Genomic DNA, 23,897 nt, shown 5'->3' on the forward strand with positions numbered 1-23,897 from the left:
TGATTACAGTTATTTGCTATTACACATAATACCATGATGAACATTCTTGTGCAGGTATTTTTGTCCAAATTTCTGATTTCTTCCTCAACATGACAGAATTTGAGAGAATTCCTCTCAAAGGGGAGGAATGGAGATATATGGTAAAGAATGCCTTCTTAAAGCACTTGAAAATGGCAAACCCAACAAGAAATGGATAGTTGGTTTTATTTTTAAAACCTACAGTCAGTCATGTATAGTATAACTCATCTTTATAATGCCATCTTGGTAGCAATTTCTTTGAAATCAATGCAAACAATACTCACCCAAGCAGGCTGCAGCCCCAACCATCGCATAAAGGCCAGGGGTGATGCAATCTGCTCCTTGACTGCACCAGCTATTGAAGATGGCCCAGTCATGGTGGTAATAAGCCAGCTGTTCCATCCCAACTCCCAAAAGCCGACCTGCTATAGCACCAACAGCCATGCTAGGGATAAAGAGACCAGAAGGAATCTGCAAAGAGAAAGCAACAGATGGTCAGTGAGAAGTGATGTAATTATGTGGCTCATGATAAGGACTAGAGGACTGACCCTCTGCAAAGCGAACAGGCCAATGACAATCTAACTATGCACTATGCTAGCAAGTGGCTGCAAAGATCTGTGTAACACTACAGGGACTAGAGGTTCTCTGGAACGTGCAGGCAAGTACAACTGCAAAGATGCTTACCCTGATTCGGGGTCCATCAGGCAAGAGCCTGAACTCTCCAGACCAACACAGAACTGGAGGTAGAAATTAAGCCTTTCCCAAAGAAAAAGGAAAATAGATGGAGTTTCTCATATATGCAGACAGTTTACCCAATTTTGAATTCTTATCAACAGCGATTACCCTTTATTGACTATCTACAATGCTCTATGCTGGATGCTCTACAGACTGGATTTTGTGGGTTCTTTATAACCACCCCAAGAGGCGGGTGTTATTATCCTCAATTCACAAAGGATCTAAGGTACAGAGAGGTTAAGAACTCATCCAAGGCCAAGATTTAGTAAATGTTGCTGATGGGGTTTAAATGTAATTCTTCTAATCACTCTCATGTATTGAATCTTTATCCACTGCCCACACAAAAAGGATGGCACATGAGGTTTCAGTTTAACAGTATAAAAGAAAGAATAAATAAGTTTTTTAATGAGGTAGTGACTATGGTTGCATGATTATCCCAAAAAGGAACCCCCATCTGTCTCCTGACTCTTTTTTTTTAACTCCCAGAATGTAATTGGGGCTTCCCTGGTGGCTCAGTCAGTAAAGAACCCATCTGCAATGCAGGAGACATGGGTTCAATCCCTGGGTCAGGAAGATCCCTAGAGAAGGAAATGGCAACCCACTCTATTATTCTTGCCTAGGCAATTCCATAGACAGAGCAGCCTGGTGGGCTACAGTCTATGGGGTTTCAAGAGTCAGACATGACTTAGGGACTAAACCACCACCACCAGAATACAATAGTGCATTCTCAAATTTCTGTGCTGAGAGGGAAAATGATGACAGGGATAACCCAAACAGCAGATTATTTTAAAACAACTTTGATTCTAGAATTTATTTGAATTGGGGTGGGTCTGATGGTCTGCAAATTCACTTCTAAATCAAAGAATGAAGCCATGAGGTGCAAAGTAACTCAAGAAGCACTGCAAATCTGTTCAACATGTTTAGGATGGATATGAATTCAGAGATTACTGTACTCCCTAAACTGCATTGTTGGCCCTTATTTTCTGTTTTGAATCTATTTCTCTAGAGAATAGAGGAAATACATTGGTAGTTGAGTGCTAAAGAAAAGAAGGGCTTCCCTGGTGGCTACAGATAAAGAATCTGCCTGAAATGGAAGAGACCCAGGTTCAATCCCTCGGTCAGGAATATCCCCGGGTCTGGAAGATCCCTTGGAGAAGGTAATGGCAATCCACTCCAGTATTGTTGCCTGGACACATAAAAACCAAGGAAGATGAGGAAAATAAAAATTTTCCTTCTTGATTTCCTCTGACACATGGAAATTATAACAAGTACTGAAAATAAAAGATACTGTCCTAATGTCAGCTTTTGATAATCTAAATATTAATTCAGGGTCACCTATGCAGTTCTTGATAATTGGACACTGATAACAACTGTAAAAAATACATTTAGCTATATATTGGGTTGAACCATATGAAATTGCTATTTCAGTGGTTAAAATGGTTGGCAACTTCAACCAACTACTTTGCTTTATTGGTAAACTCCAAAGCCACTTTATAAGGACCAAAAATGTGTTGGTCAGATATTGCTTTGATACAAAATGCACTGGGATAAATACCTCACCATCCTTTTTGAGTGGCAAAATATGTTTTCCACAGAAAAGGAGAAAACATTTCTACTTTTAAAATCTCATCACCAAGGTTTGCATTTGGCCTAAAACTAGGCTTGGACAATTTTAGAGAGCCATACAATTGTCTAAGAAGTTATAAGGATATTGAGGATATGTGTGGGTAAAAGGGGCCTTGGGGTGGGGTAGTGGATAACGCTGGGTGAAACTGGACATACCCCATGAACTATGAGAATTTTATAGTGTCTTGGCTTTGACCTGAAAACCTACAGACACACAAATATCCAGGAACTACCAAAAGAATCTCCTCACCTTCATGCCAAAGGTGAATATAGTGATGACAATTTTCAGTATGAGTGTCAAGGCCAGCTGCCACATTGCACTGTAGACTCCCACGCCAGCTGGTCTGTCGGGCAGCTCACCCGCCTTGCTTGTGTTGAAACGGTTCTCATAATCACAGAGTTTGGAGGAGTCCAGGAGGCCACAGTCATTGAACAGCTCAGAGATGAGCTCACTTGTGCTCACTCGGGTATACTCATTGGGGAAAGCCAGGATGGCAGTGATGGCTGTCACGACAAGAACCTCTACGACAGGATACTTGCCCAACTGGGTTGTCTTCCGCTTCCGACACCAGGCAATGTTGGTGCGGATAAACAGAGCTCCCCACAGACCACCAAATATGCCCAGCAGAATGAAGGGCACAAGCTCAAAGAGATGCCATGGGGTGTGAAACTCCACATAAAATAGAACCAGGCGGCTGTTCCCAAACGGATTGATGGAGCGTAGAGTGAATGCTGCCACTAGAGCAGCGAAAAATGAACGCCACAGTGTTTTGAGGGGAAAGTAGTAGCTGACCTATAGGAGAAAAAGCGAGAAAATCAACTCAAGTGAATATGCAGGAACTATTTGGGGAGAAAAAGTGTGCTGTGGCAATTAGAGCTAAGGATGAAAATGGCCTGGAAATCTCTGGTCCCGTGGCAAAGCACTGAAGTTGGGCAGAGCACTTTGGGACACAGACAATGTATACACAGACAATGGCCAGAATTTCTGGCACAAAATCACAAGCATGGCTCTACAGACAGATAAAAGCAGTTACCTCTTCTAGGCTGAATAATACTCCACCAATAGGTGCCCCAAAGGCTACAGATACACCAGCAGCAGCAGCAGCTGACAAGACCTATGATTCAAAACTCAAAATTAGTGATAGAATAAGGCCACTTTCCCACCTTTAGTCACATTTTAAAAGGAATATTACCAAACGTAAACAAAAAAAAAAAAAAACTTTACCTGCTCTATACCCAGCTTATCAAAAATGAAGTTCAAAATATATTTACTTTGAGAGCAAATACTATCTGCTGAATCTTGAACCCATGGTTCACATGCTGGAACACCCAGAGGGCCTTTTCTTTGTAATTAATTTAGGCATGTACTTGATTCCAAATTATGCTCCCATCCCCCATACTCCCAATTCCACAACTGATTTATGGTCTGTAAGACCTATTCACCACCTAAATGAAATATTTCCAGTTATGTGATTTACACAGCACTTTCTTTATAAAGAAAAGCTTTTAAAATGAGATTTTAAAGATAGCTCTAATGATACAAACTTCAAATAGCGATTGGCTCACAGCTAATCAGGAGCTGCAAATATTCAGACAAGCGGTATTTAGAGTTTCTTGTACTATGTGCCCTACTCCACACCTAGTGACCTATGGAAACAGAAATAGGAGGGTGACTTGAAGCAAAGTTGGGGATAGATTTTGAAGGGAACAGTCCTAAGACCTAAGTGTGTCTAGGTGTGGCAAGGAAAAGGGTAAGGACAGAGAGAAAGAGGAAGAAGCTGTCAGAGAGAAATTAAAAGGGACAAGGAGGTGGGGAAAGAGAGCAAGTGATATTTCAAGAGTACCATCTTTGTATGTAGTAGCCCTAGGCATGTGAATGTAAAAGGTGCATGATAAACACACCAACACACCAGAATTAATAGACTGAGAAAGTTAGTTTGTTGGATTCTGGTTTCTATGGAATGATATATGATGTGTGGTATCAAGGAGCTATTTTTAAAAGGAAGTTGAATAAAACTGACAGTTTTTAAAGGGAAAAAAATGGCTCTTGGCAAATAGGTAGGTTTCTCTGGAAGTGCAGGATGACCCAGGAAAATGAAGGGTGTTGGGGAAAGTGATCTCTGGTGCTAGCTGGGGAGGACTCTGAAATTCAAGACTAGAATGGCTTTCATCTAAGAAGGATGAGGACATTTAACACAGAACTTGAGAAAGGGGATTTCAGTGACTTTGTTTAGGATGAATTATGAGGGAGAAGGAAGAGTTGAACTGGCCAATAAGTTGTGGAGTGCAGTCTATCTATGCCCTGCTTTCTCAAATCTCTTATTTTACACTCAACCATCTGGCCATTATGACAAGGCCCGAGGACATAAAATGGTTACTGCTGATGGTGAGAACACCAGGAAAAAATAACTGCAAACTCTAAATAAGCAATAAGAAGTGAATGACATATTCAACTATTCATGTGTTTAGTTAGAAATATATGATATCTGTATGGAAAAACAGCCAAATCAAACTCTTCTTTCATTTTATAAGAACTGTTTGAACAAAAATGCCAATTTTATATGAAATAAAATGAAAGTAATCACCAATGTACAGTTTCAAAGTCACCTCTACTTATGCAAAACCAGCAACAGTCAACACTTTACTCTTGCCAGTTAAAATGTTTTTTTTCATCTCTTTAGCTTCTGTTATACATTATTCCTATCTAACAACTTCACCAATATAAGACTGCCTTTATGTATTTGACAGACAGCTAAACAACCTACTCGGATTTCCTTCTCTCTCTCCTGCTAGCCTACCTCTCCTGCCAGGAACTTTTTCCCTTGAACCATCAAAATGTATTCCATATTTGAAATTTCAACATCTTTGAATTTTCTTCCAAGTCTTATGGGGAATTTTGTTTTCTTTTGCTTTCAGAATAAATCATGAGGTTCTAATTTTGTGAAAAATCCTCTTTAATGAAATAACCTTGGTCTTGACCCATTCCATATGTGATTTCTTTGTAATTCAAGGGAAAAAAATCAAGAACCATTATTTTCTCAAATTCTTAATTATAGCAGGAAAAAAGTAACCAATGACTTGGAACTTCTTAAAAAATGGTCTTCCTCCTCAAAATGACATACATTAACAACTGTATAAACATGAGAACAACTATAGAGATACTGCAGTGGGACTAATTTGTAGGGCTGAGATGGAAGGCAGGGAGAGAGAAGTCTAATACAGAGAAACAAATACAGTATGCTGTTAGGTAGAAATAAAAGGTAGAAAAGCTGGCATCTGAAACACATGCTGAACTTATATTCTTTCACAGGAATAAATTTCTTTAAAAAGTCTTCCATTATTTCTGCAACTTATTTTGTAACAGAAATCACACATGCTTGTATAGAATTATACATTATAAAAAGTTAAAGTCTTTACTTCTTCCTCACTAGCATCTACCTCACTTTCCCCCTCACCAGAAGCAGACTCTTTTTTAACAGTTTGGGGTGAAACCACTTCTCAGCCATTTTTTCTAGGAGCAATACACACACTTTATAAAAACATTAACTGACTTTTACTATACATGTTATTCTGAGATTGGCTTTTGAAAGTTTAATGGTATTTTATAGCCATCATTCCATGTTAGTATACATAGCATTATCTCATTAACAGTTGCATAGGATTCTAGAGTATGGAGAGAATATTGTTTACTCAGTCAGTCCCCCACTGATGGCCATTTGGATTGCTTCAGGTTTTCACTATGTTGACAGATGCTGCACTGCCTATCCCCACACACCTTTGTGCACACATGGTAGAATGTCTGCAGGACAAATTTCTAGAAATGGAACTTCTGGGTCAAAGAGTATTTGCATTAACACCGGTAGAATCCCCCAATTCTCATCCCTAAAATTGTACCATTTGTGCTCTCACCAAAAAAAAAAAAAGAGAGAGAGAGAGAGAGAGAGAGAGAGACTGGTAAGGTCATTTGTTATTACCTCTCTGCGCTTGGCTTCATTCTTCCGGTATTTGTTGAAGCAGTGGCATAGGATGTTCCCACAGCAGCAAGCCACGTGCACTAGGGGGCCCTCTTTGCCCAGGCTCAGGCCAGATGACACTGCCAGTACCAGTGTGATGGTTTTTATCATCAGGGTCCACTTACCCAAATAGCCCCTAATAATGAAACCACTCAAGATAGTTTTTATCTGCAGGTTAAACACGGATTGAACACGGAGTAAGTATGGAAACAAGGCTAAGAAGCAATAAATCTGGTCCTTATTATAGGACCTTTTAAACAAGTGCACCTTTTAAACAAGTGACACATAAAAGCTTGAAACAGTGACTCAAGTTTGGGAGGGGACCCAGGATCCCAAGAAAATGAGAAATGTTCTTAAAAGTTTTATGCTCTTTTTTTTTGGAGGGGGGGGGGCATGTGATAGCTGGGCAAGGGAGTACTGTTAAGTATGAGAGTGCATGTGTGTGGAGAAAGGGCAACTGAGAGGGGGGGTGTTTTTCTTACTTTCCCTTACTAGTATAGCCTTGACTCTCTGCCAAAAAATCTGTAGCTATCACTTGATCAGGAAACGGAGAGAGGCAAGGCCATCCAGGTAACCTAAAATCTCAGTGGTTTCAGTCACTGTCAAGTAATCTAAACCAAAAGTCATTAGAAATAGGGTTCTAATCACCCTCCTTCTAGCCCAAATCATGTTGTAAAAAATGTGGCAAAATAGTTTCATTTCTTCTGCTCTAAAAAAGTTGACAGTACCACTATTTTTTTCAGACCAGAATCCTGCAATCTACCCTAAAAGCTTCTTGGTTAGGGAGTTGGGGAATTCTTCAGGGGGCTGGTTCACCAGGAACCCGTAGGAGGCTAGGAATCAACTCCCTTTAAATGTCTATGTGGCCCAGTCTAGGAGGAAACTTAAGGGAAGATCCAGAAAGGCCCTAGACTGCCTCGGGATCTGATCTCATTTAATATTCAACTGCAGTATATGCTGGAATACATATTAAATGGTTTTAACTAAAAAGGATTATTGTTACCACTTATAAACCATTATAAACCATTTTAGAGACTCACCTCAGGGATTCCAGAGCCACAGGCATAAGGTGCAAACACCTTGACAAGAGATACGGCAAGGAAGGCAAATAGGAGAGCCCAGAGGACGTACATGAAATAATTGACTATGTAGGCAAAGGCTCCCTGCAACAGAGGGAAAAGAAAGAAGCTGGTTTTAGCCTAGACACCCTCAGTGAGGCCAGCTCTTAAGTAATGGGTTTTCAGGAGAGGAGGTCAGAAAACAAACAAAACAATATTAAATTGCTCAAAATGCTTCTTCCAGACCGTCAGCAAAGCAACTACTAAAACACTGTCAGCTCATTTGCTACAGAAAATGAGAGGCTTTTGCTCCACCCAAAGGAAACTGAGGATGGCTTCTAAGGATGGACAAGAATGAAAATGCAAATTCACTTTCCATATGAGTGCTTTGATAGATTTTGTAGTCAAATATATATATACTATGTCAATTTCATTAAAAGTCTTAGCAGTCCTTTTATTGGAATGACTGAACCTTGGCTACACATTTCAAGTGAAGTTTGGCTCTAGAATCCCATTAAATTCACCTTTGGCTACTACCTACCTTGGTGTCAAATTCTCATAGGCGGTTATACAATTCTTGGGTGTTTTTCTTAAAATAAGCAATGATATTCTGTAGAGATGACCACATCTTTGAGAGAATTTTGCCACTGTAGTAGCAAAGGTGTAGTTGTTGAGTAGCAACAGGAATATGCAGTAAAACGTTTTGGGCTGTGACTATCAGACAAAATCAGTGAGATGTCAGATAGCCCAAAGAATAAAACAGAGATGACTACTTTTTAAAATGGAAATAACATACTTATCTTATATAAGAATATATGTATATTATTATATATTATAATGAAGTCTGCCAGAAAAGAAATCTAATTTTGACCATTAGTAAGGATTCACCACCATTAAAAGCCTTGCAAAATAGCTATGCCTTAAAAAAAAACATTTTGAACATTGGCATATGATGCTTGGTGATAGAAATATTAGAAGTTGAAACTCACTCAAATTACATGGATCACAAAACTCAGTGGACTTTTGGTATCTTAAAACCTAAAACACTATCAAAAAAATTCATTGACCTAGACGAGGAGAACCAACACTCAGGTTTTTTTTCTGAGTTATAATTTTGACATAGGCTTCCCATTATTTTAGTCTCTGAGAGGAACAAATGATTGCTCTCTCTTAGCCTTTAGAATATAGCTAGGGAGGAAGAATACTCTACCAGGAGGAAACAAAGAGGAAAGGGGAAGAAAGGAGAAGTGGCTGAAACTGACTATAGGCAGAGACCAGGAGGCCAAGTTCTTGGCAGCAGAACTCTTTTTAAAACCTACAACTAACTCTCCCCAGGTAAGGATTTCACTCATTAAAAGGACAGTCAGAGAAAGTTATCATTTGAGCAAATCTCCAATTTGAAAGTTACGGTTGGAACACTTAAACACACACATACATAGCTCTAAAGGAGTAGCTTGGGGGAGCCTTGTGGTGATGGAATAACACTTCTACATTTTGATTGTGGTGGTGGCTACACAAATCTATATATATGCTAAAATTACAGTGAACTGTGCGCATGCACACACACACACTCACTCTCTCTCTCCTTCCCCCTCTTTCTCTTCTATGCTCATAAAATGGGTGAAAATAAGGTCTGCAGGTTGCAACAATGTCACATTCTTTGTTTTGCTAGTGTACTATAAACACTTTGACCACCTGATGTGAAGAGCCAATTCACTGGAAAAGACCCTTACGGTGGGAAAGATTGAAGGCGGGAGAAGTTGGTTGGATGGCATCACCAACTCAATGGACATGAGTTTGAGCAAACTCTGGGAGATGGTGAAAGACAGGGAAGCTTGGCGTGCTGCAGTCCATGGGGTCACAAAGAGTCGGACATGACTGAGGGACTGTACAACAACAAATACTTAAATGTTAGGGGCTTCCCAGGTGGTGCTAGTGGTTAAGAACCTGCCTGCCAATGCAGGAGACATAAGAGACACGGGTTTGATCCCTGTGTTGGGAAGATCCCCTGGAGGAGACCATGGCAATCCACTCCAATATTCTTGCCTGGAGAATGTCATGGTCAGGGGAACCTAGCAGACCACAGTCCATAAGGTTGCAAAGAGTCAGTCACAACTGAAGCAACTTAGCACACATGCACACATACTTATGTCATGACTGGGGGTGGCTGGGTGAAGGGTATGGGGACCTTCCTGTACCTTGCTTTGCAACTTCCTGGGAATCTATACTTCAAAAATAAAAGAGTTAAGGGAATCACTCACACACACACACACACACACACACACACACACACACACACTCTCTCATGCTAAATTCCAGGGCTTCTCAAACTTCTCTCCATCCGAGAGGATGGGGGTGGGGTACCCAGACAGGAGCAGAGCTGAAATAGAGATTCTGTTTTATCTTAAACACGGAAATCCTTCATTCCTTTATAACAATTGTTTACATTTAATTTTTGAAAAAAAAATTTCTTCCAAATACTTGGGAAGCACTGATACTCTGGGAAGGCACACAGCACATATGCTGAGGTTTCACATACCCTCCGGTATGCTGACCTTAACCCGGTTTGAGAAGCACAAACATAAACTTCTCACACGTATAGTATGCAGTTAATCCTCTAATTGACCTCTTTCACAAGCCAATATGCATAGTCAAATATGTACATAAATACTCTTATTTCTGACATTATTTTCTTATCCTTCTTTTGCCTTGACTGAGTCTGTGGCGGGGCGGTGTGCCCTTCAAATTGTTTGTGGACCAAAGTAGGTATGAAAATAAATTTTAAAAGTACAAACAACTATTCCAGTCTTGTCCTTCTCACTTTACTAACACAGTAGATGAGGAGTGAGCTGAGATGGCACCTGTTTTAGAAGTACCTGTGTAGAAGTCAGAGTGGAATTGGGAGTTGAGAGTTATTTCATGTGCTTTTGTGTTCAGTAGGAGAGATCTAACATACAAATCAAGTAGTAAGAGAAAGGTAAGGAACTGAAAAACAAAGTTACTTTTATATCCAAAACGATTTGCTAGAAGACAAGGACAAATGAAATTTTAATTTAATTTCAAAAGGGGATCATGAACAATTTCATTCCTGGGTTTCTGCTATTTTGCTAAGGAATATACTTCTTTAATGTTCTAATACAATGCTCAGGGAAATTTTGCTTAAACACATTTTTAACCCATTACATCTTTTGTTAGAAATTATAGCTTATCTGTTGGCTGACTATGGCATTTCTATGGAAATTACTAGAGAAAGATTCAGTCACACCGTGTACTAACAACTAAGAAGAAACACGGTTTGTTAAAACAAGCAAAAAGCAAATTATGTTGTTGTATAAGCATCAAACTCCACATGTCAGAAGATATAGAAACAGGGCTGCACTTAAACCACAGAGAAAGGCAGCTGGCACTGGTTCCCCTTTTCCTGAAAAGGAATGTAAAGGAAGATTCCACAATTGCCACGAGGACAGTATAAGAAATGAAGTAAATGTAAGAATAATTAAGTCAGCAGTTCAGAAATCTTCACCATGTGTTACCTCATTCGTGCTGATAATAAGCTGGGACCAGCTATTCCACTCTGGGCATTTGTCTCTGTTTTCAAAGGTGACATGCTTGGAGTTCCAGCAACAGTGTTCATGGTTAAACCAGATTCCTGATGTGCATATACCTTCTTTTAAGTCTGTCATCCAGTGAGCAGAGATGTCTATCAAGCCAGCTAGGGAACCTGGTTTGAGGGAAGGGAAGGAAAAGTTACAGTCGTGAGAGAAAATAAGGGAAAAGGAATCACAATAATGGACAAGTACATACATTCTCATTCTGTCTGCAACCTCCTTTGCAACCTGATTGTCTGCTTGCTTCTTACCTATTATCTCTAATAGATTTTACCTGTTTCAAATGCCTGTTCAAGAGGGAAAAAAAGCAGTGTCTGCACTAAACACTGTGTCTGCAGAATTTCTATATGGGAAACTTAGAAGAGAGCAAAGTGGTTGGGTTGGGGGTGTGGAGTGAGTGGATTTGACTTTTAGCTGCCTCACCTGGCGAAGACTCTGCTGCTGAGAGTTGATGAAGACTGATCCATAAAGAAAGTCAAGTTTATTAAAGATTGTTTTATTCTCACTTTATACATAAGACAGAAAATGTGAACTGCCCATGTTGAAGAATATTATATGACATGTATTTGAGATGGCTTGATGGGGGCAGCTGATGAAGACTATGAGAAGGGCTCAGTCTTGATACTGATTTGGCACCAGGAACAAGGGAATTTGAGCAATGGCAAAAGCATTCTAGGCTAAGGGAACGGAATTTATAAAAGCACAAATTGTGATGTACATGGGAGATGAGATGAAGCTATAGGCAGGCTGAAGCCTTCTGAGCCTAGGGCATGAACTTCTGGTTTTCTTAGTGAGATGAAGCAAAAAATATTTTATATAGATCATTCCTCAAAGAAAATTATGAGAATGAATGAGGATTCATGCACTATGGCTAATAGACTGATAGGGTTAAGATAGTTATAATACTTTCAATTCTGGCCTTCTCATCATTTCTGTTATCCAGATGAAGAAATACTGGAATAAAGAAATTAAATGGTCTAGAATCGTGCTTTAGGCAAATAGCAAAGACATCATAAAATTCACAGCCCCTGAATTCCCACACTGTTCCTGCATTCAGACACACTGCTTCTATTGTTGCCCTCCAATGCTTAAAAACAAAATACCCTGTGTGTATGAAGGGAAGAAAAATATTCACTGACCACCTAGTGACAAGACATACATTAAAAAGTTGAGGATATTACGCCTATGTTCCAGCAGGCTGGAGGCCATGCCGTGTGTATGTTTTGGTAGGTGCTAAGTGTTAATACAGGTTATTTACACACTTGAACAACCTAGTCAAATCTGACAAACTGTTTGAACCTACTCTCAGCCACTCCAGCCCCCATCGTCTCTTCTTTCTAAACCCTATTGCCCTTACTGCCTGAATTCAGAAAACTAAGTGATGTTAAAGAGTTTGGCTAATTCTCTGGTTGTTTCACGTGTGTACGTCTTATTCTACCTAACCCTGGTACCCTGCATCCTATCTTCCCTTCTATGTCTCCCTCTTCTTTTCCCAGTTGGCTCTTTCTTCCCTGGTTATGAATTTTAGCAGGTTTCCCCCACCCTAAAGAATGCAGTGCTTCCATTTGTCCATGCTATCGTTTCATGCTTCTGTCCCTTCTCTCCTTCCGATGACTACCCAGTAGCTCCAAAACTTCTACAGTGGTTGCCTCCCCTTCAAATCTGGCTCCTGGGACTCCCTGGTTGTTCAGTGGTTAGGACTTGGTGCTTTCACTGCAAGGGCCCAGGTTCAATCCCTGGTCTGGGAGCTAAGATTGGGCAGGCCACTAGGTGCAGCCAAAAGAAAAAAAAAAAACCTGGCTACTAATATTTATCTAAGATTTTTTTCAAGGTCACTTGTATCCTCCTAACTGCTAAACTATATAACCCCTTCTCAGCCCCCTTCCTTCTCTTCAGCCTCTGTGTAATATTTGACATTAGAGCCCACTCAGTCTATTATGAGCCAGCTCTAAACTGTCCAGACCATATTCTCTCTTCTGTATGAGACAGAGAATGGGCAGCATTAACACCCTAGACCATGGGTTGGCAAAACTATGGCCTGAGGGTCAAATCCACCTCTGTGTTTTTAAATAAACCTTTTCTTGGTCACAGTCCAGCTTATGTGTGTACCTACTATCTATGGCTACATTTGTGCTATAGAGACCATTTGGCCCACAAATCCTAAAATATTTAGTCTGGCCCTTTATAGAAAAAGCTTGCTGACCCCTGGCCCAGAAATAATCTTTGAAAACTCTGCTATGAATGAGCAGTTTCTCATTTGCTGTGATCTTTCTTTCTTTCTTTCTTTTTTTTTTTTAGCAAATGGACCTGCAGAGATTTAACTGATGTAGAAAACACAGGATTGTCACCAGATTTGGCTGTAACACACGAGCTGCTACCAAAGCACACAGAATGAATCAAATAAGAAACCGGATTTACTATGTGGTAGCCTGATGTCGCAAAAGTATCTGGGGGTAAACAAGCCTACTGGATCTTAATTTCCTATCCCATGACAAAGAAATGAGGGGTGGGATGGTGGAGAGTTAGTTTCTATGCATTGGAGAGGCAAGGGTAATGCCACAGCGTTCAAGAAAAATGGGGGTGTTTTATGTAAACAATGTGGCACATGGTGAACATCCCCTGCATGTCCCCCTGAGGAGCCCACTGATGGGAGACAGGGCTGCAGGGTGCTATGACCGAATGGCAGCAGCTCCCACTAGCTGCTGTGATCATTTTATACTCCACAGCTCATGAATTATCTCTAAGTAACAGCAGCTTGTGAACAACTGGGTGCTGTGCTGAGTGCTATATATGTTGTACTTCATTCAATTCTCACAGCAAATTTGCAAAATAGGTACTCTTATTATCCCTATTTTACAAGTCAGTAAACTAAAGCTTTCAAGGGTTAAGAAACCTGCCTAAAGTCACAAAACTAGCAATTGGTGGGGCTGGGATTCAAATTCAAGAAGCCACAAACTAGAGCCTGTGCTGTTAACTACAATTCCATCCCAACCACCTCCTGATTTCCCACCTAACTTCTATTTAGCTCATTATCCCCAGTCTTTCGAGGCCCATTTTTTTTTAATGCCACAAGGATATAAATCTCAGCACTTCTGCCTGGTATTCTTGGTTTTCTGCCTCCGCCACAGGAAGGGAAGTCTGCTTAGGGACCTGTTTTGAAGCTGTATTGCATAGCAAGTATACTATTCCTAGATAGACCATATAGTTGGAGTGGCTTAGGAGCTTGATGGAGAAGACAGGAAAAGGTAGTACCATCCCAGTCCTCAACCACCATGAAAGAATAAGAGTGTAGGCCCCTTAAGGGTATGAGCCATGTCCTACATATTTTACCCCTAAATGAAGAGAGAAGATGTTTAAGAACTACAAAAATCTTTCAAGAAGTCCTCTTCTACATCTTCTTTCCTAAATCCCATGTGAAAGAAAGCAAAAGTTTTAGTCACTCAGTCATATCTGACTCTTTTGCAACCCCATGGACTATAGCCCGCCAGGCTCCTCTGTCCATAGGATTCTCCAGGCAAGAATACTGGAGTGGGTAGCCATGCCCTCCTCCAGGGGATCTTCCTGACCCAGGGATCGAACCCAGGTCTCTTGCATTGGAGGCAGATTCTTTACCCATGTAGTATATGTTAAAAAAAACAATTGGGAATTCCCTGGTGGTCCAGTGGTTAGGACTTGATGCTTTCACTGCCAGGGCATGGGTTCAATCCCTGGTCAGAGATCAAGTTCCTGCCAGTCACAGAGTTGCTCCCACCCCTCCCCCCAAAAAAATGAAAACAAAAAAAAAAAATCCTATCTCGAACAGAAAGGTTCTTCCTCAAGATAAGCTTCAAAAGTCAGGGCTAACAGCACCTTAAAATGGATATAATATTTTATAGTATACAAATGCACTTAAATGCATTTCCTTATTTAATCTCATTTATTTAATGAAGGAGATGAGGTATCAGTACCTCTTTACAGTTAAGGTCATCAAGCTTCCAAAAGGTCCATGAGTGATTTCTTTCATGTAGGAAAACAGTAAAGCACAGCATTCAATTCAGTTCATGACTTGGGGGACGGGCACACCACAATTTTAGGAAATCTGTTTAGAAAGTTAACATGGTTTACCATACCTGATAAAAGCCCAATAAGTAGCATCAACAACCAGCCAGAAAAAGCATCGCTCACACTGTGAATTAAGGCCCATGTTGATTCTTTGCTTTTGTTGGTAATCTAGGGAGAAATGAGAAAACATTGATAGATTTTACACACACCCTTGCTTTTTCACATCAAAATGTGCAATAAAGAAACACAAAGACAAACCTATTCATTAGGAGACCAATTCAGAGTTACTTCTCAAGTCTTTGGCTGAACCAAAGTCACCAAGAACTTTGAGGTTTATTGAACCTTGTTTTACCAAACCCCACCTTCATCTCCAGTATTGCAATGCCTGCAAGTACCTTATTCAAGGCTTCCCTATTTAGCAGCTAATTTCTTTTATTTTTAATAAGGCCTTTGTCTTTTATTTATTATTTCTGGCTGCACTGGTCTCCGTTGTTGCACATGGGCTTTCTTTAGTTGTGATGAGCAGGGGCTACTTTTGTTGTAGTGTGCAAGCTTCTCACTGCGGTGGCTTCTCTTGTTGCAGAGTACAGACTCTAGGCATACAGGCTCCATAGTTATGGCACATGCACTGAGTTGCCCCATGACACGTGGGATCTTATTGGAGCAGGGATCGAACCCACATCCCCTGCATTGGCTGGCAGATACTTAACCACTGGACCACCAGAGAAGCCTTCTAGAGATTTTGTTGTTGTTGTTGGCTGTGCTAGGTCTTCGCTGCTGCTTAGGTTTTCCTCTAGTTGCGGAGAGCAGGGACTACTCTCTAGTTGTGCTGAATGGGCTTCTCACTGAGGTGGCTTCTCTTGTCCTGGATTATGGGCTGTATGGTGCTTGGGCTTCAATAGTTGCAGCACGTGGGCTCAGTAGTTGCAGTTCCCAGGCTCTAGAGCACAGGCTCAACAGTTGTGGCACACAGACTAATGGGCTTAGTTCAGTTGCTCCTTGGCTCATGGGATCTTCCTGGATCAGAGATTGAATGCATGTCTCCTGCATTGGCAGGCAGATTCTTTACCACTGAGCCACCAGGGAAGCCCCTTAGCTGCTAATTTCTTATAACATCAACCTGTTTTGCTTACTGCAGTGGTCTCCTTCTGGCCTGGACATCAGATAGTCCTAAAATGGTCTCTTGACTCATGGAAAATAGTCTGATTGTTTTTCAAAGAATACATAAATATGGGCTTATTTGAGTGGTGAAAATACAATCTGAAGTTTACTACATGGGGCTGTAATTCAGGTCAGGCAAATTCTAAGACTTGATACCACAAACCCCTAACTGTACAGTGATTGTAGTTCCTAAATGATATTAGGGATGATCTCTTTCATTTTCAAAAACCTGCTGGGAATATCTGCAGCTATCAAGAGGTACAGAAATGTTTACTTTTTTAGGCCCTAGCCTTGTCAATTTAGCTCTTCAGTGCTCACATTTCAAAACCAAGCATTCTGACAACTTTGGCATTAGTACTTCCCCTTTCTCTGCCTCTATTTCTTATCTTTGAAACTGAAAGTTAGCTGCCCCATCTTGATCTGCAGCTACATCACGAGTAATAAATTATTGTGTGCTGTACTGTGTTTAGTTGCTCAGTCATGTTTGACTCTTTGCAACCCCATGGACTGTAGCCCACCATCCTCCTCTGTCCGTGGGGTTCTCCAAGCAAGAACACTGTAGGGGTTGCCATTTCCTCCTCCAGGGGATCTTCCCAACCCAGGGATCCAATGTGTGCCTCCTGCATCTCCTGCATTAGCAGGCAGATGTTAAAAGCACTTTAAAATTTCATTTAGACTTATGACTTTAAGTTTCCAATTGAAATGCTGAAAGTAGATGAGGTGACACTTTTCCCTGACAGTGTTTCCATTCAGATGATGAACACCTAATGCTTAAAAAAGGTCTCCTTTGAACATTTGATAAACACATTTCAATTGATCCCGAATTATTATTATTTGATATAATGTGTCTCAGATGCAACCATATTGATACAATGGGAAATGTACTCCTGTCATTTCACAGGTGGTTTTCACAATCTGAGTAACATGTTGAAAAAGCAAATGATGACAAACTAAATTCTGAATTATATAGAGAAAAAGATTCTAAGGCTATAAAACTATATTTTAAAGCCTGCCTGATGAATTAATATAATAGAAAGAATACATGGATATGTTCCCAAATAGCAGGAATCTTATTAAAAAAACCAAAATGTTTTATAGAGATCACCTTTTTGAGTTAGGAGAAGAAAACTCAGTGGGATTATCACAAATCTAAGGATTACAAAGAAACTTCTCAAAACCTGTACCTGGGACAATCCTGGGCTCAGGTGGTCATGAGAAAAGCAGTTAGGAGCCGGGAAAGGAATGAAAAGTGACCTGAACCTGACGGCTCAGGAGATTCACTCAGGTCTGAGAGGAGGAAACCAGGAACTCAGGAGAAAATGGAGTCAACTTAAAAAGCAAATTTTAAATTTGGACTCAAAGCAGAAAACAAAAAGAAAAAAAATAATCATACCTACTGTTGGTTGAAGACATGTTCGCCATTGAATCAGGATGATGGGGGCTGAATAAGCTCTCCACATGCTCCTGACTCAGACTAGAAATTGTGATTCCCTGATTTAAATGATATTCAGCAGTAAGTTAAAGGCAAATAACCTTGGTGGGCTGCTCTGAGAAGTTTTCACAGTACTTTGAAAAGACAAAAGTATGGAGGTTCTCTTGTCATATTCAAAACAAAACTGAGCCATAGCTCTAAGTACTTCTATTAACTATCATACTAAATTAATGTCATTGATTTGAATTTGATTGGTCTTGCAGTTTTTAGTTCAGTGCATAAATGTGCTTTGGTTTTATACTTGTAAAAGAGCTATAATCACAGGTTTATCCTGTAAGCTTCAGTAAACACTCTTTTTCTTTAAAAAGAGTCCACTTACTTTTCTTAGTTGTAAAAATTCTGCTTCAAGGGAAAACCATAAAGAAGGATGAGATGGGGAAGAAATATTTTGAAATTTATTTTGGTCCCTCCCACCAACTGTTTTCACCTTTCTACATAGGCATTTACACCCAATGATCCTTTTCAACCACTCACTATAGGAAGATAAATCATCATTAAATATAAATTATTTTCAAGATGCCTTAAAAATAAAAATAAAATAAAACCCTACATGGCCAACAGAAAATAAATTCAGCCACATCCAGGGCAGAGGGTTATATATGGAAAGAATATATATTTTCAACTTCTGATGTTTCCTAACACTCAGCTCACAAAGCATCTTTTGTCTTACCTCTCGGTGCCTATCCCGGTCTCGAGACTTCTCTCTCACCCAATCAATTGTATTGAAATCATCATAGGTCCCCACACCAGGGATTGGCTCCTCCAAGAAGTCCATCATCCTATTTGAAGAACCTATTCCTCCACCATTGTATGACCTATTCTCTGGATTGAACAGAAAGAAGACATTAGTAATACAGACACTTTGGACATTTTTAATACCTCCTTTTTGAGCACCAGGTGAGCCCTTAAACTATCAGATGACTACAGTTAGGGTATGTTGATAAAGCAGGATGATCACCTGGCAGGAACATCCTTCACATTCAAAGGTTTCTGTGGTTTAGACACAAAACAATGAGCATCTCAAGGCAGTGTGAATGGAAAGGGACAGATGAGAACGACGGTACAAAAGGAGAACTGACAGTTGAAATACAGGGTAAAAGGATGTATGAAACAAAAGACAAGAGCTTGGAGCAGTTTAGATATTTCAGTTTATGTTTTGGGAGGAAGACAAAAGGGTCAAAGGTTTTTGCAGACAAATTACATCAGAAACCATTTTATTAATACATTTACAAGGCAGTAATTCAATCCTCAGAGGTGGCTTTTGCCTGAGGAGGGACTCCAAAGAAAGCATGTGGGTCTCTTCCAGAGTTAAGCTGGCTGGAATGTACATATTTCACTTCCATGGATATAAGACTTTGATCCTTGATGCCATGGGCCTGTGGAAACTTTTACTGAGTATGCCAGGACAGTCTAAGATTTCCAAGTAGAGATTTAAAGAAAAGTGCATGGCTCAGAAATGACAGGTCCCTCCCTGATCCTTCAACTGAAAGAAACATATCCATTTGGCCAACAATCACATTTACCTGCTTCATTTTTAGCACTTCTACTATAATAACTTAGGCAAATGCTTTATCTTCCTTTCTAGACTAGAAGCTCTTTGAGGGTAGCCCTATCTCTGATTCACCATTGCCTTCTCCAGTGTCTAGCACACAGCCACAACCCAGTAAATATCAGGTGAGCCCAAGTTTGTTTGATGAACTGTTGGGATGAGGGAGGAGTATTTAAACTCAGAAGTGACACTTACACAAGGTTACTTAGTATTACTTAACAAACTTCTTTACAATATTTCCACAATCCTCTGGTAGAACAAAATTTCACTATTAAACACAAAATGTAAAACTGTATTCAGGAATGCATACAAATGCACACTGAGGAAAAATGCAGAGTAACGCCATCAATGAACTCAACTAGCCACAGCTCACATTTGCAACACCAACCTTGGCAGGGACAAAGCTATATCCAGACTGTTTGATGATAAGTTCCTCTGCAGAGAAGGCTAAAGTGGGCCCAAGTTGACCTCGTCTCCCCCCAGCTACATCCTCAACTAACAGACAATTTGAGCACTCTCAAAGGACAAGTTTGAATTAACACCCAAGTTGCACCTGGTTTACAAATTCTAAGTCTTCCAAATACCTAGTTCAGCATACCTTTCACAAACAAGGCACAGCTGAAAGGAAAAGCTCTGCAGAATCCAAATCACAGTAAGAGTGGGGGTGAGGTTGGGGGGGGGGGGGAGTGGAGGAGGTGAACAAGTTAATCTTAAAACCCCTAACCAAAGTCCTTTCCATATCTTCAAGCGTACCTGACCATGAAATGGTTGTCTGCTGAATCACCAGCTCAGCATTTCCTATCATGTCAGTGGCATGCTGATAAAGATGAATGCTGGTGTGTTGTCTGAGAGATTGGAGGGAAACAGCCAGCTGGGAAGGAGGGCAGAAAGAGGCTGAAGTATGTGGGGCAGGAGGGAACCAAGCTCTTTGAATTCTCAAGACAAATGCTGACATGAACACAGGACACCAACCAACCAGAAACTGACTTTTTTAAGCAGGTTAATGCTTCAATTCAATTTGCTCTGGTTTAAGTGTGCTCCTTTCAGGAGAAATTTTCAAAGGATTTTGTGAAACTGATTTTTAAAAAGCTTCTACTAGATATCTAATGTTACACTAGGTATCAAATGAGGCCCCCAGTTCAAAGGATATTAAGACAAAATGAAGATCTGCAACAGCTTCCTAACAGGAAAGAAAAAATCCTATTACATCACTGGGTAACATGAGTACTGAATCATCCTTCTTTGTAGATAGTCTATTATAAACGCAAATTGTCAGGCAGCTCGGAAAGAGCAGGCAATGATTAGAATCCGACAACAGACTGCTTGTGATTCTCCAGACCCCCTTCTCCCTGGGGTCATGCTTTGGTCCTTGGCCAGGCTCAAGCCTGCTTACCTTCAATCACAGCTTTCTTTTTTTCTGCCTCAAAGAAGAAATAACCTTGGCAGCCCGCATTTCCTCATTTAGGTTGAGGAGCTTTTACAGAAGGAGCCCCGGTCTGAACTGCTTTAGAAGGGCACTTGCTGTATTCTCTGCCTTTCACAGGAACAAACACCACCTAAAGAACCACCAATGTTCCCTGGCGGTCAGAATGTGATGTCACTGTTGGAATCACGTGACCAGACCCTTGGACCAGCCTTGGAGAAAGAAGATTTTTAACTAAGCACAGAAGCCTTAAAGATGTAGTCTCATCTAAACAAATGCCATCAAACCAGAGGCAGTCAGGTCAGTTCAGAAAACTGGGATTCAGACAAATTTAAGGTTTTCAGAAACCATTTAGCAGAAAATCTAAGAAGGCAAAGTATAAATATCAGAAAGCATTTAAAATTACAGGGATCTTAAATATTTTAAAAAGGGGGAGGGAAAGAGAGACAGGCAAATATGGAAAGGTTTTCTTTTTTTAATGCACTGGATACCAATAACAGATAAAAATCTCACTAGAGTAACGAGCCAAATTAGTGAAATGAATGAAAGATGCCAGACACAAGAGAGCACATAACATGATTTTATTCATGTAAGTTCAAAGGCAGACAAACCTAAGTTATATGGTTTTAGGATACCCATGTAAGTGACTACATTATAAGGGGAAACAAGAAAATGCCAAAAGTAAAGACAGTAGCTGACTAGGGAGAGAGGGGAGTCACCTTCTGGATGGAGCACATGGTGAGGGTTGGGCTTTGGGAAGCTGGCAATTTTTCTTAATCTGGGCAGGGGTTACCTGAGTATTCACATGATGATTATTCTTTAAATTGTATACACATAGCTTATGTCTTTCTATAGAGAAAATTATGAAAAACTGAACCACATATGAACTTAGCATACAAAGTCAGGTCTTTAATACCTCCTAGTAACTTTGAAAACTCAGAAAGCAGTCAAGAAAATAAGTTGTTTCTTAGCAGTAGTACTCTACCTAGAAAGCAGTATCAAGTCTGATCTCATTAATCCAACCGGGGTAAAAGTAGATATTTCAGCCATGAAAATTAATTCACTAGTACATCTGCACTGTTTTAAAGACTTTCCCTTCTCTGGTCCTATTCTGAAGGCTACTGTTCAGCAAGTCTTAATGAACTGTGCAATAAGCAAAAGGCTAATGCAGTAAAGAAGAATTAAATTGCCATCTCTACATATAGGTAACACTGAGGTAACACTGATATATAGCAAAGTTGTTAAGAGAGTAAATCTTAAGCGTTCTCATCATACGGAGAAAACTTTTTCTTTTCTTCTTTCTTTTCCTTTTATTGTATCTATATGAGATGGGCTTCCCTGGTGGCTCAGAGGGTAAAGAATCTGCCTGCAATGCAGGTGGACCCAAGTTTGATCCTTGGGTTGGGAAGATCCCCTGGAGAAGGGAATGGCTACCCATTCCAGTATTCTTGCCTGGAGAATCTCATGGACAGAGGAGCCTGGTGGGCTACAGTCCATGGGGTCACAAAGAGTCAGACACAACTTGGCGACTAAACAACAACAACATGAGAAGATGGATGTTAGTCGAACTCATTGTAGTAATCATTTCACAATGTATGTAAATCAAAGCATCCTGATTTATACCTTAAACTTATGCAGTGATGTATGTCAATTTTTTCTCAACAGAACAGGAGAAAAAGAAAATTGCCATCTCCTAACCACCTAAGTGAATGCACAGAACAGCCACTGTTAAACATTAATCTAGTTGGTGTGCTCCAATAATCAGACCTAAATATAGTGTTTCAAAATGTTGTGATTACTCTCATCAATTCTTAAGGCCTGATGCATCCTAAAATATCAATATAACAAAATCTTAGGAAATGTGAGGCACTTCATGGAACCTACATGCTTTTGGTCCAGTCCATCACTATGACAGTATCTCAGTTCTTGATGAACTAACCTAGCACTAACAAGGAGTAAAATGAAGCGGCAACTGATAGTATTGTGGCAAAAAACTAACAAGTTTAAAAAGCAAAAGCTATGACTCAAGTGTGACTGTATTGTACAATTATACTTTTAGAAAAGTATGTATTTCTTACTTAAAGAGGATGACAGGGCCAACCTCACAAGCCTCCTTCAAAATTATCTTTACTAAATGGGATTCTATGTGTAGTATCTGAAGACCACTACAGAATATATTCACTTATACTAAGATTTGCATTCCCTTATTAGATTATTTTACACTTTAACATACTAGTTTTTGGCACTTAAAAAATGTATAGGTCTTCAATGTACAGTAACTGGATTGCATAGCTAGTACCATGTCAATAACTTCTGGTGAAATTTCATGTGTTTTTCAAATGCTCCATCAGTGCTTCTGTGGAGGAACTATTTTATTCCATGTAAATTTACCTCTTTTGAAAACTAGAGGACTGACAGCTATGACACAGTCCTCCTACTAAAATGAGATTTAATTACAATTCAGATTAAGAAATGAGGCACTGGATTTGCAGCAACGTGGTTGGATCTAGATATTATCATACTAAGTGAAGTAATGCAGAGAAAGACAAATGTTGTATGATACCACTTATATGCAGAATCTAAAAAAATGATACAAATGTACTTATTTACAAAATAGAAACAGACTCACAGACATATAAAACAAACTTACAGTTACTAAAGAGGAAGGAAAGGGAGATAAATTAGGAGTTTGGGATTAGCAGAAGCACACAACTATATATAAAATAGATACCCAACAAGGACCTACTGTATAGCATAGGAAACTAATACTCAATATTTTGTAATAACCTATAAGGGAAAAGAATATGAAAAGGAATATAGATATATTTAGTATATATATATATATACACACATACACATACACTAAAACTACAATGAGAATTGTTGTATTCAATTTTTGGCTGTAACTTATGCAATTGCTTTTTGTGATTTTTAGAAAAGGAGGCACCTGTGTTACTTTATTACTATAAAATTTTCCTAACCAACATTTGGTGAATTTTACTAGTCAGTCTACCTCACATTTTGTTTGAGTCTAAATTGTTTTAAGTTATGTTTACAGTATGTTTTTTTTCCCTTTATTTATTTATTTTTTCAGTGGGTTTTGTCAGACATTGATATGAATCAGCCATAGATTTACACATATTCCCCATCCCGATCCCCACTCCCACCTCCCT

The 23,897-nt window shown here is 39.8% G+C and overlaps 1 protein-coding gene across 1 annotated transcript in view; it reads right to left on the minus strand.

Annotated features, from left to right (window-relative positions):
- CLCN5 (chloride voltage-gated channel 5) overlaps positions 1 to 23,897 on the minus strand; it is a 188,416-nt gene that overhangs the window by 10,013 nt on the left and 154,506 nt on the right. The window contains exons 4-11 of the mRNA XM_061137891.1: positions 18,423 to 18,574; positions 15,168 to 15,267; positions 10,984 to 11,171; positions 7,433 to 7,555; positions 6,354 to 6,560; positions 3,414 to 3,494; positions 2,630 to 3,172; positions 303 to 489 (exon numbers count right to left, since the gene is read on the minus strand). Coding sequence (XP_060993874.1) covers positions 303 to 489; positions 2,630 to 3,172; positions 3,414 to 3,494; positions 6,354 to 6,560; positions 7,433 to 7,555; positions 10,984 to 11,171; positions 15,168 to 15,267; positions 18,423 to 18,574 — 1,581 coding nt within the window. The remainder of the gene's footprint in view (positions 1 to 302; positions 490 to 2,629; positions 3,173 to 3,413; positions 3,495 to 6,353; positions 6,561 to 7,432; positions 7,556 to 10,983; positions 11,172 to 15,167; positions 15,268 to 18,422; positions 18,575 to 23,897) is intronic.

The sequence above is a fragment of the Dama dama genome, chromosome X (assembly GCF_033118175.1).
Source record: "Dama dama isolate Ldn47 chromosome X, ASM3311817v1, whole genome shotgun sequence".
NCBI classification, from domain to species: Eukaryota; Metazoa; Chordata; class Mammalia; order Artiodactyla; family Cervidae; genus Dama; species Dama dama.